Consider the following 19444-nt stretch of genomic DNA (forward strand, 5'->3'; position numbering starts at 1 on the left):
TTTCCCAGAATGTTGCCAAATATACTGATTACACTTTATGTGCGATGCTCATAAATCCGCAGAGGTAATAGTTTATCATAGACATTATGTTGTCGAGTAGACAAAGGGACAAAAAGGTAAGAAAGCATTTCTTTTATTTATTTATTTATTTTAAATACAAAATCAATGCGAATCATGGAGTGTCAGTATCTGGTAGCTGCCACGAGAGGGCGATGTTACCCTTTATAAGCACACCAATCGTTAGACTTATCAGATGACAAGAATAGATACTGAAATATAACCTGCACATTGCGTTATAAAAGCAAAGGCTTATTTATATCTGATCTTAAATTCCAGTGCTATAAAATCAAAATAGCCTGCTGGAGAAGTTAGCAGGTGTAGTTTGTACTCAATAACGCATTAGTTAACACATTGATACTAGTTACTGTTGTGCACAACGTTGAACTCAAATAAGATATACTTTGTAAATGGGCATGTATTTAATAAGAGTGTATGTTTTATGTGTGTAGTATAAGCACTGGGCTAGCAGAGCAGAGCAGTGAATGAGTTGTGCTCTGCAGCGGCGGCGGCAGTTGAATAAAGTCGACGGGAGGAAGTGGCGATTAATGCAGCTCCACACCTTTCCGGTGTAGCAGCTCTGCGACCAGCTCGACTTAAAGGAGAAAAGACGAGAGCTGGTGCATTTGTCGAGGCAGGAGGGGGAGATAGGAGGTAAAGCCCCTTGTATTTCAACTAAGCTGCTAATTCGCGAATGTGTGAGCTAAGCATTGAGCTTTAGCCGCTTATATTTTCACGTTTACATATGATTCGCTAACCACCGCTAGCTGTGTTACCAGCTAGCTTTCAGCGGCAACTAGCTAGCTCGTGTTAGCCCGCTAACCGTCTTTAGCAGCCATGAGCTGTAGCTTGGCTTGCTAATTTGGCATGTCTGACCCTCCCTCTAAAATCTCTTTTCAGGGGGACAAGAAGTGGACTTTCGTGTTTGGATGCCGGTGTTGCTGAGTCACTGAGGATTTTCTTCGGTCTAGAAGTAGTCTCCTCTAGTGCGGCAGGAGTTAACCGGCGGGACGTTTAATGGAATAACCGCTGACAGCTGCTTTTCTGCTCGGGTGGTGGTGAAGAGAACAAGGGCGCACCCGGTGAGGAGGACCGCCAGTCACAAAAAAAACGCAGGCGGACTTTACAAGCAGCAAGGCTTTTTTCCGGGCCCTGTGTGTAACGGCGTGTCTGTAGCTATCTGCAGTTTTTGGAATCGTCACGGCCGGTGTTTTGTCAACGCAGCTTCATCTCGATCTGACCGAAACACAATGAAAGGCAGTCAACAGCTGCTGCCATGCTCCTAATTTAACACTGCCATGTTGTGTGTTGGGTCTGAAAACATTGTAGTACTCTGAACATAAAGGTCACTGCACCCCCACACAGGTTCTCTACTCGTTAAAGTCGACCAGTGCTGACAGTTTTAATCATGAGTGTGCAATTTTGACATTTCCCCCCCTACACGTATTGCCCTGCTCTTAAGTTATGTTTTCACAAGTAAGGCCATTTGTCATCCTGAAGCAAGACTTGCAGTGAACAATCGACAGCACGATATCTGACATTTTTTTCTCTTGAGGAGCAAACATATTTATGCAAAAGAGTTCAAAATGGGGAAAGTGCTATCAAAAATATTTGGGAACAAGGAGATGAGAATATTAATGCTGGGACTCGATGCTGCGGGGAAGACAACAATCCTTTACAAACTGAAACTGGGACAGTCTGTCACCACAATCCCCACAGTCGGCTTCAACGTGGAGACTGTCACCTATAAAAACGTCAAGTTCAACGTCTGGGATGTGGGGGGCCAGGATAAGATTCGCCCTCTGTGGCGACACTATTACACGGGCACCCAAGGGTTAATTTTCGTGGTCGACTGCGCTGACAGGGATCGTATCGACGAGGCGAGACAGGAGCTTCACCGCATCATTAATGACCGGGAAATGAGGGATGCCATCATCTTGATATTCGCCAATAAGCAAGACCTTCCTGATGCCATGAAGCCGCATGAGATCCAGGAGAAGCTGGGATTGACCCGCATCAGAGATAGGAATTGGTATGTTCAGCCCTCCTGTGCGACTACAGGTGATGGACTGTATGAGGGCCTGACATGGCTAACCTCAAACTACAAATCTTAATGATTGAGTGCTGACTGTTTTAGGTCAAAACTATAATAAAGTTGCAAGTAACAAATAACTTCTCAAAATGAGTATGGTTAAGAAAAAAAAGTTGATTATTTCCCATTTATTTTTAATACCTTTACCCCGTGACTAATTTATCTTTAACTGGGTTTTCTGGCTTCAATTTTGCTTGTACTCTTGTAGCAAGCTTAAATCACATTCATTATGTTTGGGGCTTGCTTGATGAATATCTAAAGAAATTGGTTCAAATGCTAAAGCCACAGAGTTCACCGCCTTTGCCTAATTCCTTTTTCCTGTTTTGTATATTTTTTCTAACAAAGCTGAAGTTTTTATCTTTCTTGGACTACAGCTTATTTCAAGGTTCTACAGTCTCTGTCGTAGTTAAACTTGGATCTTATGTTTCTTCTAAGGTGCGATCTTTCATGTCATGTAGCCTCCTTGGAAAGACTTGGATACAGTGATGTGATGAAAAGTGTTTCTTCTCAATGGTATTGACAGCAGCAAGGTAAAAAAAAAAAAACAAGGAAAAAAAACACACCATTGCTTAGATTTCATTATCACCGGTCTTACTTAATACCAATGAAAATGACTTCAGACATGTTTTGTTACCAATCCCCTCATGTGGGCTATATAGTTAACTGATTGACCTTTTGTGTCATGTCTTGAATCCTAATTGTGCTGAATATTCAACAAATAGGCCTCCAGTAACTCATAAACATGCTTGTTGGGATGCATTTTAATTTTGGGTCACATGTCAAAGTCGACCCAGTCTTTCCAAAGGAATGTCATACAGCTCTGAGTTCTCTCAATCTGATACCACAGTTGATTAGTCTCAGTATTGGAGGACATTATATGATAGCCTATATCTGTAGCATGAGTACGAAAGTACAGTCACCCCACATCAGAGTCCATCTGTTATGCAGTCAGAGGGAGCTGTTTTGCTGGTGAAATGTTGAAAGACACCTTGTGTTTGCAGCTCTTACTCCTATTTTGACTGGGGGAACCATGTACAGAACAATGTCATTGTAATGTCTTATTAAAAAAGTGATTTTAAATTTGTTATGTCTCTTTGTTTCTTCCAGTGTTAAGTTTTCTGGGTTAGCTCAATCTACATTGAACTGTAATTCTTCATGGTTGTAGTTACTATTGGACACATTCTTTGTCAAGGGTGTATGTCCACCCTCGGTTCCCTTGACTGTAAATAGGAAAAATGTGCAAAACAGGAAGTCCATCTGCCGGTCTTTCTGAAACGACAGCAGAGCGACATGATAGTTTGCATGAGACTTGGCCAGTGGAGAGATATATACGTATGAATTGTGAATTCTTTTTAAATGGTGATGCTGAGCTGTTGGCTGTTACTTCCTGACTTTGATTTTAATGATTGGCTTTAAAAACAACCCCCAAGTTGGTTCAATTTGACAACTGCAGGGCTGGTGAGGAGATTTGAAATGTATACAGATAAAGAAGAAGCCTTCACGTCCTGAAAAAATGAATCAATCATCATCTCCATGTGTTTTAAACAAGTCAAACCCATGTTCTGATGTGGAATAGATATTTGTGTAGTAAGCATTGTTTCCCAAAATAGAGTGTGATGTCTTTGGGTGTTGCCTTGTTACCTTTTTGCTTTTTTTTCATCTTTCTTCTCAGTTTGAGTTGCACAACTACATTACATTTGTATCACAGAAGGAAGGTTCTAGGGGCCGTATTATTTATTTTCGTAAAATAAGACCTGAATTATTTCATTTAGCACAAGACAAACAGTGTTTTAGCTTCCTTTAAAGCTGATTTACAAGTGTTTTCACTTTTAAGAAAGGCCCTACTACTGCATTTAGAGCTAAAGGTTAGTACTATTACACAATTGTCATAGCATTTTACCAGTGACCACTGTTTTACACCCTAACAGGAAAAATGTCTCTGTGAAAGCTCTTCAACAGCTTTTTTTTTGTGTGCTTTTTTTTTTACGAGAATGACATGCACTTCCTGTCTCTCTCGAGCATGCCAGCAGATCGTTTGCAGCGCTCGCTGGCAACCAGACACTGTATCCTTGTGCTGTACATGAATGCGGCTGCATCCACAGATGTTTGGCTGTTTGGTCGTGGTGGCATTTTCGGCGTGCGTTGGGAAAAGTCTGGTGCCTGAACGTTTTTTTTTTTTTGCTGCAGAGGCCTCAGGATGTTTGCTCTAGCACCACAGAGGTTTTCCGTCAGACAGGTCAGGTGACATAGACGGATAGGGCTTCTTCACAAGATGGTTCTCGCAACCCACACGCCTCGTGCACTCCTGATAAAAGAGAGACGTTTAGCGAAGACATCTTGCAGCTAGAGAGGGCATCCGAGCTTCACAGCATGTTTGTAAATCATCACGCTAAGCGAGGCCTTCTCAGTTTGACACTGATGGTAGTTTAATTGGGCTGTAATGGCCTCTTTGGATCCCAGCACTCCATTACAACCATGTGATCGTCACAGCGTAATTGGTAACACCGAGACCCCCGGGGGCAAGGACAGAAACTGTAAGCGTGACCTCTCGCCTGTGAAGATGAGACCCTGTGTGCTCTCCTGTCGACTCCCTCTGTGCTCGCCTGGAATTCTTAACACTTCCTGAGCAGAGAGGTCAAGACAGGTTTTTTGGAGGTCATAGAGGGAAAAAAGTGCTTTTGTTGCCATGAGCCTTCAATTTCTGACGTGAAGCTAAAACTGAGGCCTGGGGGGTGAGATTTAAAATAGCTTATCCTCATTTGGCAGAAATTGCAATTATACTTATTTTTGTGCACTAACCTTTTTATTATTATTTAAGAATGGGCCTTTTTTAGATTTATATCAGGCCCTCAAAGGACAAACTAAACGTCTTTTGAGTAAATTTTACACACTGTACCTTTGAAGCAGCTCAGGATTAACTGCGGCGAGTCAACAGCTGCACTCCTGACATGCCTACAAACGTCCCCAGCGTTATTGTCGGTGGTTTTCAGGGGTGTGGTTTTGCCTTCCTCACTCGCTCGTCTTCATTTCCTCTTCACTACAGTTGCACATGTTCCATTTTCGCGCAGGTATAATACGCACTTCTCGTTGTGTGGTGTGGTGTAAATACAGTCACCGCTGGCCTATACAGTGTTTGGCCTGCACTTGGGCAGCCACACCCCAGCTCCATAATTGCTGTGGTTTTTTTTTGTGATGTATGTAGACACAGATACTTTGGGTGCATGTAGGCAAACACCGTTGTGAAAGGAGTTTATTTCTCTATTAGATGTCAGGAAGAAACACCTACTCTGCTTAGCCTCAAATCCTGGTTACAGTCGTTTGTATGGTTACGAAACCTGTCTGTCTGTCTGTCTGCCTGTCTGTGGTTGTCTGTTTCCCCTGCGCCTTCAGTAGCCTCCGTGTGTGATCTGTTAATAATGAACTCCCACATAGAGCTCAGTTTAAAATGGATACGGAAGTGGCTGTAAGTTGTCAGGTTTCCTGCTGAGATTTATGTGCCTTAAAAGCCACAGTAAACACTCTTTTCTGTCTAAAACCTGAACGTGGGACTGGAGTTTGTTTGGCCCGCAGCTGTTCGAGACAAAAAAAACGTTTGAACACTGCAGTGTGGAGCAGTGGAATAAAGGTTGGATCAGAGACGGAGGCTGTGAAGTCCAGAAGGTGCACTCTGGGCACTGGTCCAAATTACATTCCATTCATATCTGCAACAGAAGGCCACTTGCTGTGGTGGAGTTACACATTCACAGGACCACAGGTGTATTATGAAGTGTGAGACGTTCAAAGTCCTAATGAAGTTTTAAAATAACCCTATATTCATGTATATGAAAGCCTGATACTTGTCCACATGGTTCCACTTGAGAACTGCAGGATGTTTAACGCAGCTGTGCGTGTGTGAGCGTGTCGGCGTGTGACCCAGGTCTCATATGCTATGTTGTTTTCCCAGCTGTAACTCACAGTGTAAAGAGCATCAAGGTTGAGTAATAACAACCATCTCAGAGAAAAAGTACAGTACAGTACAGTAAAGGAAAGGGAGGGGCTGCGTGGTGGTGTTATCGCTGATGCTGCACCTCGAGTCTCTTGGCTGCAAAAAGGAACGGAAATCTAAGTGCATCTGTTCCCCAAGCCAAATAATAGCAACTGGATTTTGCCCGAGGCTTCTTCATGCAGGACACACAGGTCGCTGACCTCAGTCAGGTGGCATCATGGACATGTATCTGACAAGATGAATTGGAGTAACAGTGTGTCTGGATTAGACAGTGGCTTGGGTTTTGGGAGGAAATCTCAGCTCCATGTCAAGTGATGTACACACACACACACACACACACACACACAGTCCAGATTTAGACCACTGAGAGATAATGACTAAGGAAAAAGCTGCACTCATACACTCTGCAGTTGTCCCATTGGTGCTGAGCCACCACACATCATTAAACCATGACAAATGCTCTACATCATCCCCCACCACAACAGTGTTACCGAAACTTTTGAGTTCCAATTCTCACTATAAATCACGAGCCTATTATATAAGAATCCATGCTAATACCTTTCGTCTACTGCCTAATATTATTTTCTGTTCAACTTCATTTTAAGCACAACACACACATAAATCCTAAATGTTGCAACAAAAGACTGGAAACAATTCTGCAAACTTATTTACTGCAGTGTCACAGGGGGAGGACCCTGGGACACTGACCATACGCCTAGACACGCACACTGGGTTGTTTTATTCTCATATGTTATTACTCACTTCGTTAATTACTTCAGCACTTAACACACAAAATATGTGTTATTTCATAAAGGGGTCATAGAAGAAGTGGGCAAGCTCACACAATAATTATCCTCACAGCACTGGGTATGTGTGTGTCCCTTGTAAACTGCAGCACAGCTGTCTTAACAGCATCCCCGCCCTCCTCCTGTTCCGCCCCCCCCCCCCCCCTGCGGGTGGGGAGGTCACTGTGAGTGGGAGAATATAAGAGTGGATCCAGTCAAGTCATCTATTAGCGTCGTTGTGTCAAATTGTTGAACGCAGAGGGAAACACTTAACGTTACAGTACATTAACAATATGGTAATGAGGAGATACTATTGCAGTAATATCATCCAGGTAACACAATAGTGATAAGAATTACTGTACAGTTACACAATGTTGTTACTACACTGAAGTGTTAGCGGAACTAGAGAAAGGAAAAACATGAATCACATGCTGTTTTGGAATGCACCTCTGTGGCCTGTGTCACTGAAGAGTGTTTAAGTTTGGTCGGTTCAGTTTGTCATGTGTGTGGAAAGAGGATGTGGTGTGTGTGTGTTGAAGGGAGGGGAGCAGGGGCATTTTTGCAGGATCACGCAGCTCTTTTTCTAAAGTTAATTGGCCCAGTTTGATGTCTATTCTTGAGCCACTCCCTAATAGTGAGGAAATTAGTGCTCCGATCTGGAGCAGTGTCTTTTGGCTCCAGGCAGCATGATGGTGGTGATGATGATGATGATGATGATGACACAAAGGATTGTCTGTGTGTCATTGGGCTGTGATGCAGTGGACACTGGAGTCACACACTCCTCTGCCCATGTGGGGGGGGGGGGCGCTGCACTGCCACTTTGTGTTTTTCTTTTCGTGCAAAAAAAGCGGCTTGTTACTTCTGCCTACCTACATTTGTAATTTAAAGTGCTGATCCTTTTGTCAATTCTGCACCTTTTGCATGGAATATGTTGCAGAAAGACACTTTCAAATCCAAAGTTCTTGAGGCCAACTCCACAAAGTGCACTTGTTTTTCATATTCATATTTCATCATTCTGCTTGTGTTATAACTGTGTAGATTCGTAACTGTTAAGTGTTTTCGTATTTGCTGCTGCTGCTGCCAATCTTGCCCAGGATTCCCTTGAATCTCAATGGGATTTTCCTGGTTAAATAAAGGTTTCATATTCACAATATCCTGGATGAATTAAGGTTATAATGTACATGGAACTTGGCTATACTGTCAATAATCCATATATTAATAGCCAGGTTGTGTTTTTTCATTCCCATTATCACCATCCATCCTCTCCTGCTTTATCCTCCACATTCACTCTCACACTTAAACCTACAGTCAATTCAAACTCAAACAACCTGGGGGGCCAACTCCATCATCCTGTCTGGTCAGGAGGTGGGAAAAAAGTCAAACTGTTCAGTCAGAGTGGACGAAATAAGCCTAAACATTCCATAATTATATCACCATAATGGTTTTTTGTTACAATATTTAATAGAATGTCAAAAATAAAAGTGTCTGTTTTGATACGGAAACAATTTTGTGATGCAAAATGACAGCAATAATTCATTATAACCTGATATGTGATATAAAGTGAGTTTGAGACCTCTGTCCAATTTGCCTCATGCCCTCATCTGCATGTTTTTGGACTGTGGGAGGAAACCAGAGAACCCTTTTATCACACAGGTAAGACTTTTTTTTCCTCACTAATTACACATTAATGTTGGCAGAAAAGACCCCTATCCTGTCCACGATGTGCAACATATGTTAAGTCATGAATGTTTAAACTCATCAGAATCCAGGATAACGTGCATTAAAACAGTGCAGCGAGGCCACTGCTTCACTGTGGGCTGCCCTCATTTACAGCGAGCCTCCCTGTATTCCCCTGTAGTGCCAGCCTAATTAGACAACCACAGGACTATAACTACAAAACTTCAATTATTTTCAGTTAATGTTTAAGGAGGAGGAAAATACCACAGAGACTTGGAAAAAAATAGATTCCAGAGGATTTGGCTGGTGGAGCTGTGAGGGGGATAAAATGTAAATATCGAGTAGTGGAGACAACCTCGACCCCTCTAATCTTAGCACTAACCCCTCTGGGTCCTGGCCCCACCTACTTGCGGGACATGGACTTAAAACCAGCTGTGAGGCAAATTAATTAGCTCGACATAGTCTGGTCAAAGCAAAAGGGGAACTTGACAGTATGCTGGGTGTAGGCATCCAGCTGCCCCAGGCAGGCGTTAGAGGGCACAGTGTGGCTACAGGGAGCGATTATCTTAAATGACCCGATGTCGACGTTTATAGTGTCTGTTAAAAACACCAATTAATCTCACTCTGCTCCTCTTGTGGGAGACATTATCACTGACCAAGCCCCTGCAAGGATTCAAGCATCAGAACTCTGATTCAGCTGAACATTTCACAGCCACTTATGGAACACGGGTTAATGCTGAATCTATTCATTCAGGAAGTGATTTTTTTTTAACAAGAGTTAACATCATCATGAAAGCACTGATGTGCTGCTACATGAAGGATGTGGTGTTTATCAACTTTATTCACATGCAGATCTCTGTTGAATTAAAAACCAAATAATCAAAGATCCAAGGCACCATATCAACAAAGTTGTTCCAGAGAGAGAATCATCATTCATGCATCCCTGTAGAGCCATAGTTGGATTATTATGTGACAGGCGTGATTAAACCTGGTTTTCATTGTTGTTCGAAACAAGTATTTTCAGTGTTAAACCCACCTCACCATGCTTCAGCATATTAAAATTTTTTTGTTTGGTCTGAGCATTGGAGGCCACCCTGCTCATTATACCCAAGCTCCATTCTGTAAACAGAGAGCAGCATGAAAGACTGTGAGGGGCCCCTGCATGCCTGTGGGAGTACGGGGCGTACGTACTTCATGGTTTATGCTTGAAAAAGACCCAGAATCTTCCAGCTAATCTTCCAGAGCTTGGTTTGGATTTCCCCTTTGCACAGAGGTCAGAAGATGGCATACACAATGTGAGCTTTGATTTTAACAAGCAAGTAAGATACACATGTGGACTAGGGAATAGGAGTCATGATTTATGCTTCCATTGCTCTCAAATAGGTGAAGTTGAATGGGTCAGTAATTGGAATGATTACCTCATTATACATAATAATCAGCCTGAGCCTCATAGTAATAATCTGGCTGCAGTTTTATTTTTGCAGACATTAGTAAATAAATTATATTATTTTTTTTTTAATCAACTACTGCCCCCTACTGCCTCAAATGGGCAATGTCATAACAGATGTTCAAATTTGTTTTAATTAAACATGTGCTATACATATTATACTAATGTAATAACCCACTAAACAATGATGTCTCTAATGTTTAGTTGCATGTTAGGAATTTGGGCTACATAGTTGATGCAATAGATTGTCTCACAACAAGAAGGTTACCAGTTTGGATCCCTGTTTTCGGTGTGGGAATCGTACCTACTGTACCTTCAAGATCCACAATCACAATCAAACCAGGTCATTGTTTATCAAAATATCAAAACACATTTATTAATTTAAAAAAACACAGAAGATAGACAAGATATCCTACCTATAGATGTACAGATCCACTTTCTCTTTCACAATTATTTCACTGATTATTGTAGCAGAGCAATAATTATGCACAAATTTCTCCAGGCTGACTGAGCCTTTTTTTCTGTATGTGCAGAATGTGGATGTCTGGACTGCTGAACTCTGGGTCTTGTTCGATGGATGGGATCTCCTCGCAGCTGAAGTGCTGTTGCAGCAACTGGAATTCAACACAACAGATCGAAATTACACAAAAGGTAAAGCTTAACATGTCACATTTTTTAAAGTTTAAAAGTACAAAACACACACCTCAAAAAACTGCCTTTCCACTTTTGGGTTGACACCCTCAGTGCGCTGCTCGTAGCAGCAGAGAATACAGGTCTCTGGTCCAGAGAGCAGCTTCAAACTTTCCACAAGGGGAACGATTGACTGAGAGGAAATGAGAGATGAGTCAATGACAACACAACACAACACTCAGTTTTTGTTGCTTTACTATGATCAGGATCATGGGAGCTGCAGTGAAATACCTGCTCATAATAGATGCAATCTGCCATAAGAATATAACGTGGGGGAGGCAAGAACCCAGACACATCTTCACCCCTTAAAAGGAGGTACAAAATCAAAACAATTAGCATTGGAGTGCATCATACTGTGAGATGGTGAATATGAAGTTTGATAAATAGGAAACATAAGTACAAACCATTTCAGTACCTTGGCAGTTATGGATCCACTGCTGATAAGTTCCTGGTTTTCCTGGATGTTTATTCTCAGGAGGGGCTGCAAATCCTCCAGGTCGGTCACAGTTACATGAGCTCTATGAGAATTAAGACACAATAATGATATTATATAACTACCAGCCACTTTATTAGGTACACCTGTTGAACAGCTTGCTGACGCAAATATCTTAAGCTAACAACTCAATACAGTCAGGCATGTCGACATGGTGAATGAATGAAATGACTTCCTCGTTGCAATAGACGGAAATTAAAACTACAATGTATTAATGTTCTGTCTTACGTTTAATTAGTACAGTAAACATGTCGTTTAAACAGCACATAGTCTCACCCAAGTGTTGCTGCCATGAGACCAACCACTCCTGTCCCAGCTCCGAACTCCACCACACTCTTTCCGGCCCAGACATTGACACCTCTCTGCGGATCGTAAAACTGTCTCGTCTCTAAATATTTGGCCAGAACGATAGCTGCATCCCAAACCACACAGCCAACGTCTCCCAAATAGCACTGCTTTAGTTTTAAGGCACAGCCGTCGTTTTTCTCGATTTCCCTTGTGAAATATTTACACTTGTCTATGTCCGCCGCCATGTTGGTCGCGACAGGAATAAGATAACACCATTTCCGGTTTGAGTTTGTCAGAATAAAAGCACAAGTCTTATAATTATATCACAAAAGAAAGCTGGTGCACAAATATTACATACCAAATATAACGCTCCACACATAAATATGAAGTGATACAACGATATGTAATAGTTTGGATTGTAATAATATTGTAATTAATACATGTTTTATGTTGTATTTATTATTTCAAAAGTCAATGGTGCAGAGTGTACAATTTAAATGAAATCATTTTAATTGAGCAGAAATGTAATGTCGTCTAATCGTATGTTGTACTGTTGTTTTTCATTAGAATGAGCCTTTTATATACATACATAGGTTCTCCGATGTATACTGATGATATACTCGTGTCACATAAATTAACGTTTTGTCAGCCGTTCGTTCTGTGCGCGCGCCATCGATAACAGTTTTTGCTAGCTAGCTGTCCGTAAACTGCGTATTCACTGGGTTCCACGCATGTGGGGAAGTACCTCGACTAAATTCTATATTTTAAAATGTTCCATAGCAGCACAGAGGAGGTGTCCACCGGCGGACACCCCTCGGTGGACAGAAGTGGACTCAACGAAACTACCTCGTACGGCCCTCCTTCAACTTCCTCAGATGGAAGCAGTTCGAACTCCAACCATGGCCCCGCATTACCCCGCATGACCTCGGGTGAGGTAGTCCACTGAACTCTAACCTTATAGTCTATGCAAAAAGAGTCCAGTGACAGTAAAATATCACTGAAATACATTTAAATGTTGTCTTATATATCTGTATTTGTTTTACTGGTTCATAAATCAATGCTGTGGGCACATTCGTGAGACTAAACCTTGACTGGGCAGAATGATAAATGACCCTCTCCTTGTTTATTGTGATGACATAGGTCAAATTCATCACAGCTTAACGACGGGGAGAACGAATCCATTACTCCTTACAACTACTTCAGATAGCTCCTCCTTCCGCAGCCATGGAGGAACCCCCAGATTCAGGAGGACCCCGGTGTCTGCTGGAGCCACAGGCAAACATTATGCACACACACCACTGACTGATCACACTGGTACTTCAGTTATATATTCACTGTGGTGTAAAAACAAATTACTGGGACAGTGTCCTATTCAAATTTCCCTCTCTTTTATTCACAGTGACAAGCAGCTCCTCTGCAACTGCAACCTCGGCTGCCTCCGTGATAGTGGCAGTGGTTGAAGGCCGTGGTTTGGCCAGAGGAGAGATTGGCATGGCCAGTCTCAACCTGAAATGCCCAGAGCTTGTGCTCTGTCAGTTTGCAGACACTGGGACCTATGCCAAGGTAGCCCATTGCCTTTAATGGCTAAAATAAATCACTCAGCAACCAGTGATGACTGAAATAATAGGAAACTCATGCCAGAGTCGTTTTTTCTCTCTTAAAGGTCATAACAAAGCTTCACATCTTGGTGCCACTAGAAATACTGATGCCAGACACAGCTAGTGAAAAAGGAAAAGGGACCAAACTGTTCAACCTTATCACTGAGAACCTTCCGGTACCATCCCAGAATTAGTGTTATGTGTAAAACACATCATGCTGTTTGTGTGTGTCTTATCTATTGTCATACTGTAATATGACTAAATGTTAGTGTGAGGTAATATTTGCATGTCCTGTTTCCTTTTGGCAGGCTGTAGCTTTCACTGCAGTCCAAAGGAAGTATTTTAATGAGAGAAAGGGACTGGAGTATATTCAGCAGCTGTGTGCACCAGAATTTGGCACTGTCCTCATGGAAGTGCAAGCAAAGTATGCCACCGAGTACAGTAATACATATAAATGGTATTATGTAGAATTACACTGTTTTTTTTATTGTCTTGTGTCATGATCTTTCCAGATATTACTGCCTAGCAGCTGCAGCTGCTTTGCTAAAATACTTGGAGTTCATCCAGAACTCTGTCTATGCTGCCAAGTCTGTAAAAGTGAGCTTTAAAGGGAGTGAACAGACAACCATGATTGACTCAGCATCTGCCACTAACTTAGAGTTGGTGGTCAATAATAGAGACCACAGGTAAAAAAGGAAATGACAGCAACTTTGCATGTAATGCCTGTGTAGTAATAGGTGTATCTCTCTTGCTTGTTTGCAGGAGTGAGCACACTCTTTTAGGGGTACTTAACCACACAAAAACACCCGGTGGTACGAGAAGATTGCGCTCCAATATTCTGGAGCCTCTGGTCGATGTGGACACCATTAACATACGTCTTGATGCTGTACAAGAGTTGTTGCAAGACGAAGAGCTCTTCTTTGGTTTAAGAAATGGTCAGTACAAACAGTTTTCATTCACATCTAAATTGTTGTGCACACTGGTGATAAACGCATGTCTTAAAGTTTTGAATATCTGTTCTATTGCGTGCCTTAGCCATAGGTCATTTCCTTGACATTGACCAGCTGCTCTCTGCGCTTGTCCAAGTCCAAAAGCAAGAAACAGTATGTACAGTACACACTTGCAGTTGAATGCCCTAACATGAACGTATGTGTGTTTTAAATGTTTGAACTAACAACCACCAAGTGCACACGTTTTTCCTCTTTTTTTGAGCATTTCTCAGTGTCGTTTCTGTATTTGAACAGGTGCAGGTGGCTGAAGCAAAGATCACACATGTCATTCAGCTCAAACACACTCTGGATCTGGTGCCAAGGTTACGGGTCTGTGTCTGTTGATACTGTATACACTATAAAACAATTTTTTAAAAAGCAGTTCACTGCAGTAACTCATTGTTACAGAGTTATAATGTAAATGGTAAACTATTGCATTACACGATGAACAGATGGTGTTGAAGAACTGCAGCACAGCCCTACTGAAAGCTTACAGCACCTCATTGGAAGACAACAGGTACTAATGCCTTCAGCGTAATGAGCTATTTTGAAATGTCTGCAGACTTCTTGTCCTCAAAGTGCATATTTGCGTCTACCTCAGGTTTGCTCTGCTCCTTGAGCAGATCAAGACGGTAATTAATGATGATACGACCTACTTGAAGGGGAGTCTGAACATGCGCACCCAGAAGTGTTACGCCGTGCGCCCTAATGTTAATGAGTTCCTTGACATTGCCCGGAGAGCTTACACCGAGATAGTTGACGACATTGCAGGTGTGTGGTTATTTAGTAAATTAGTAAAACAACACCTGCTGCACCTGTTCACTTTCATATCCAAACAGTTGGCACTGCAAACACTGGTGCTCTTAAAAAGTCACCTGCCAAGTTTGGAATCCAGACAGACACAAAGACACTCTTTGAATTAATAAAGAGATATCTACTGGATGTGTTTCAGTGTTTGTAAAAAAAAAAAACGTAATCATACTTCAAGGCTCATTTGTTATCGCACAGGGCTGGTGAACCAAATGGGAGAGAAATATGGCTTTCCTATGCGAACCAGCTTCAGCACAGCACGAGGTTTCTTCATCCAGATGAAGCTTGAAGGCCTAGTTTTGCCTGAAGGAAAACTTCCCTCAGAGTTCATCAAGGTATGCTTCACACAGACGAATGCAGAACGATCCTGAGTCACAAATAAATAGAGACACAATATTACAAAATTCATGATTAAAAATATGAATCAGCTTTAATAGAGTAAAGCTAAATATCCTCCAACGGGATAACAGACTTTGCTTCATAATTTTCTACCTCAGGTAACCAAGCACAAGAACAACTATGGCTTCACCACAGCTGACCTGATGAAGATGAACGATCGCTGCGATGAGGCGCTGAGGGAGATCTTTCACATATCCTATGTGTGAGGAAATGATGTTCCTCTGACTCACAAACACGCACGTCATGAATTATTTTCCATTTATTACACTGCTGCTCTACCAGAGAGTTTCCTATCTGCTTGAAAAACAGAATTTCTTTAAATAATAGATCCGTTGGTTTAGTCTGATCAATTATTTGTGAGGTATTATTTCCCACCTCTGATGAATATGACTATTCATTTTCAAATGCCAATGTAATTCTGTGATTTCACTGTGGTCACATTTTTCTTAATTAAAACACAATGATTTTGTTTGTTAACAAAGATCCTGAGAGTCAAATAGCTAACTCACTCATTAAAATATTACACTTCTCATATTGAAAAGTCATTCAGATGAATTGAATTATTATTTTTTATTTATTTATTTATTTATTTAATTAATAATTCCACTCCACTCCACACTTGTTTTTATCCACAAGAGGGTGCTCTATGTCACTCCAGTGCTTTATCACCTGCAGCATGTCATCTTTCTCCCTGCAGGGTGATATGTCAACTGCTGAGCACTATCCATGAGCACATCCACTGCCTTTACAAGCTCTCCGATGCTGTGTCCATGCTGGACATGTTGCTGTCACTCGCGAACGCATGCACCATCTCGGACTACGGTAAGGCTTGCACTCGGTTCCTGTCCGTCAACAGGTCGCTCAAAGTGTCAAATTCACCTTGAGGTGTGATCTGTTGACTGAGGGAGTGTTGTGTGCACATGAGGCAGCACCCAACAAACTGCATACATGACAGAATGAACTTTACAGATCTGTGTGTACGTGTTTGTGAGCCGTGGGCAGCATCAGGCCGAGAGGGTGGGGAGTGCTGGCCTTCAGCTGTCTGAAAGCATCTCTCCATAAACACGTGCTGAATGCCTGCCCCTTTCTATCCCTGCCAGCTTGTACTCACTTTACCCTTGTTGTATAAGCGTGCACTGCATTCACTGAGACAAATCTTCCGAGCTGAGGAGTTTGCACCATTGAAACATTTTCACACTCATCTCTCAGAAATGGTGACCCAACTTTCAGTAAGCTGCTGTTAATAAAAGATTTTAATTATATAACTGAAAGCTTGCGACACTCATGTGGAGGATAATGTGGTTGAAGTGAGTGTGTATAGTCTGAGTCTAGATTTATTTGACTGAAAACCAATGAATAGAAAAAAAAACCCTAACAAATCAATTTATTTTGCTTTTGTGTGGCAGTGCGTCCAGAGTTCACAGACACGCTGGCAATCAAGCAGGGCCGTCACCCCATACTTGAGCGAATGGCCGGTCAGCAGCCTGTATCGAACAATAGCTACATCTCCGAGGGCAGCAACTTTGTCATCATCACTGGACCCAACATGAGTGGGAAATCCACCTACCTCAAACAGGTGGCACTGTGTCAGATCATGGCTCAGATAGGTCAGCGACAAACCTGTCACTTTCATGATATGCACTGATGTGACTTGTTTTTGTAAAACTCTTTACAACCATCATTCCAGGCTCTTTTGTCCCTGCTGACTACGCCTCCTTTCGCGTCGCAGACCAGATTTTCACCAGGATTGGTGTGGATGATGACTTTGAAACAAATTCTTCCACATTCATGTTGGAAATGAAGGAGGTACGATAGTTTATGTCTTTAATTGTATTCATGAAGGGCCAAAAACTTTGACTTTGCACTTCTTTCCCTCAAGGTCTCCTACATAATCCACAATGTCAGTGACAGATCCCTGATCATCATAGATGAGCTGGGTCGTGGTACAAGTGCTGAGGAGGGCATTGGCATCTGCCACTCAGTTTGCGAGTCCCTCCTTGGTCTCAAGGTAAAGTATGTATGTATATATGTGCTTTCAATTATTTTGCAGCCACTACTCAGTTTAAAATTACAGTATAATCATCACCCATTAGAATCTAAATTCCCTCTTTGAAGCATTCAGACTCAGTGTTGCCAGGGACATTGTTGACATTTTGAAAGCCAAAGTTCACTGCAACAATTGTACAATGCCAGCTGTCAGTCATACTGGTGTTCAACTCACATTTGTCATGCTTTATCATCCATATCCCTTTAAACAGGAATGCTCATCATGGTCTACTGAATAAGACCTGAAGCTAGGTGTTGAAACATTCACATCTCAGGAAATAGTTTACTGATGTTGCAAATGAAGTGAGAAGTTGAGTCTTTCCCCTATCAATGTCTAAATAGCCCCCTGGTGGCTTTTTAATATTTTACTTCTGGTTTAGCTGGCAAACCTTAAGACTACTTGCAAAAAGGGTTAAAGGTTAAATACAAAAATAAAAGTGCTTAAGTGCAAAAAGACATAGAAAATTACCTAAGGCAAAACAAAAGAAAGAAAAGGGTTAAAAGACAATGACTGAATTAAAATAATGCAAAAAGAGAAACATTAAAAAGTAACTAGGGAGCACTATTTGTACTACATGCACACCTGAAACCCATCTCACTCACATGCAGACACGTACACACAAGGCAAAAGCAGACACGACCCTGGGGTCATAACAACTATGATAAAAACTAGACAAATCAGACTATGGTCTGAGTTAATCATTTAAAGGGTCAAAGGTTTTTCTGCATGGAATTTGCATGTTTTCCCTGCGTGTGCATGGTTTTCTGCGATTAATCTGGTTTCCTCCCACAGTCCAAAAACATGGAGGAACACTGAACACTTGAATGACCTGTAGATGTTAGAGTGAATGCATGTTCATATCCGTGTATTGGCCCCTCACAGTAAAGTAGAAACACAGGAATGGTGCATGGGATGATGAATGAATGATTTGTGCCGTTTTTGCTGCTGTTTGCAGGCATTCACCCTGTTTGCCACACACTTTCTGGAGCTGTGTCAACTGGAGTCTCTTTATCCCAATGTGGAGAACCAGCAAATGGAGGTGCAGCACACACGCAGCAGTGGCACTGGTGCTGAGTGTGTGGTGTACACGTACTTGCTCACTAGAGGATGCTCTGAGGAGAGACACTATGGTACAGAGTCTGTGAAATCAAAGGGCAATTCTGCAGTAAATTCTGTTGAAATGAATATAGTTTGTTTTCATTTCAGGTTTGAGAGCAGCAGAGACGACTGCTCTTCCTTCAGGTTTAATCCAAGAGGCAAAGATAATTGCATCTCATGTTAGCCAGCAGCTTTTGGTATGCTTCTTAAAAATGTTTGTCTTTTCACATTTTCACTTAACCTTTATGTACATTCATTTTGTGCAACAGTAAAACAAGCTTTAATTTAAAAGAAACCAAAGGGAGATCTAAACATTTTGTTCCATGTTTTATCAGAGACATGCACGACATGGTGTGAGGTGTGTTTTGTTAATCTTTCAGGCCAAACATCGCAGTGATCCCGAAACCCAGAAGCAGAGAGCTGTGTACCACCTGGCCACCTGCCTGTTGCAGGCAGCCAGGAACTCAAGACTGGACCCAGACAGTCTGCGTATGTATCTGAAAGGCCTGAAGAAGCAGTATGAGGCAGAGCTCCAGGCTGCAGGACAGCCAGCCTCCATGGACACCACTGACTCACTGACTGACTGAGCCTCACAGTGCGAAACAGAAAAAAACGAAAACAAACAAACTTAAATATCCATGTGTGGTTACCATTACCCGACACACTGCTTACAGTGACTTCATTTGATATTAAATTGAATTCTTAATAAAATCTGTTATTTTTCAATAAAACACTATAGTATTACAGTGGAAAAAAGAAGGGAGATTGTTGTATTGGTTCAGAGAAATCATCTACTCCAAATTCTCAAATCCTTGTTCAAGTCCATGAAAAATAATAATTGATTTTATTATTTATCCTGCAATCCATAGAGAATATATTTCGTGATTTTTGTGTGTTTCTAATATAAACAGTTTGTTAATAACCAGTATAACTATATAAAGACCGCTCATAATACTCGCAGATAAACAGAAGTCCCCATAGAAATATTA

General features: G+C 41.7%; 3 protein-coding genes across 3 annotated transcripts; 2 read left to right on the forward strand and 1 right to left on the reverse strand.

Moving 5' to 3' along the window:
• Positions 1-597: 597 nt before the first annotated feature.
• On the forward strand, positions 598-3199 carry arf6b (ADP-ribosylation factor 6b). The gene is made up of 2 exons (XM_083902199.1): positions 598-711; positions 958-3199. Exon 2 carries the CDS (start codon positions 1644-1646, stop codon positions 2169-2171), a length of 528 nt encoding a protein of 175 aa, XP_083758325.1. The 5' UTR covers positions 598-711; positions 958-1643; the 3' UTR covers positions 2172-3199.
• Positions 3200-10525: 7326 nt separating this feature from the next.
• On the reverse strand, positions 10526-11794 carry vcpkmt (valosin containing protein lysine (K) methyltransferase; the record flags this gene model as incomplete). Its single annotated transcript, XM_083906886.1, has 5 exons — positions 11503-11794; positions 11138-11251; positions 10965-11037; positions 10747-10866; positions 10526-10657 (listed from the first exon to the last, which is right to left on the reverse strand). Exons 1-5 carry the CDS (start codon positions 11757-11759, stop codon positions 10526-10528), a joined length of 696 nt encoding a protein of 231 aa, XP_083763012.1. The 5' UTR covers positions 11760-11794.
• Positions 11795-12283: 489 nt separating this feature from the next.
• On the forward strand, positions 12284-19042 carry msh4 (mutS homolog 4; the record flags this gene model as incomplete). Its single annotated transcript, XM_083906896.1, has 20 exons — positions 12284-12443; positions 12655-12828; positions 12914-13077; positions 13178-13288; positions 13421-13536; positions 13625-13798; positions 13875-14047; positions 14148-14215; positions 14357-14431; positions 14554-14618; positions 14703-14872; positions 15110-15246; positions 15409-15512; positions 16008-16132; positions 16717-16917; positions 16977-17116; positions 17190-17318; positions 18313-18487; positions 18564-18652; positions 18836-19042. The coding sequence occupies 20 exons, from the start codon at positions 12284-12286 to the stop codon at positions 19040-19042; spliced, it is 2757 nt and encodes a 918-aa protein (XP_083763022.1).
• Between the last annotated feature and the right edge of the window lie 402 nt (positions 19043-19444).

The sequence above is a fragment of the Microchirus variegatus genome (genome assembly GCF_963457635.1).
Source record: "Microchirus variegatus genome assembly, chromosome: 2".
NCBI lineage: Eukaryota > Metazoa > Chordata > Actinopteri > Pleuronectiformes > Soleidae > Microchirus > Microchirus variegatus.

What these genes read in the sequence shown, in the direction of transcription:
- arf6b (XM_083902199.1), top strand. Translation starts at nt 1,644, where the DNA reads ATGGGGAAAGTGCTATCAAAAATATTTGGGAACAAGGAGATGAGAATA.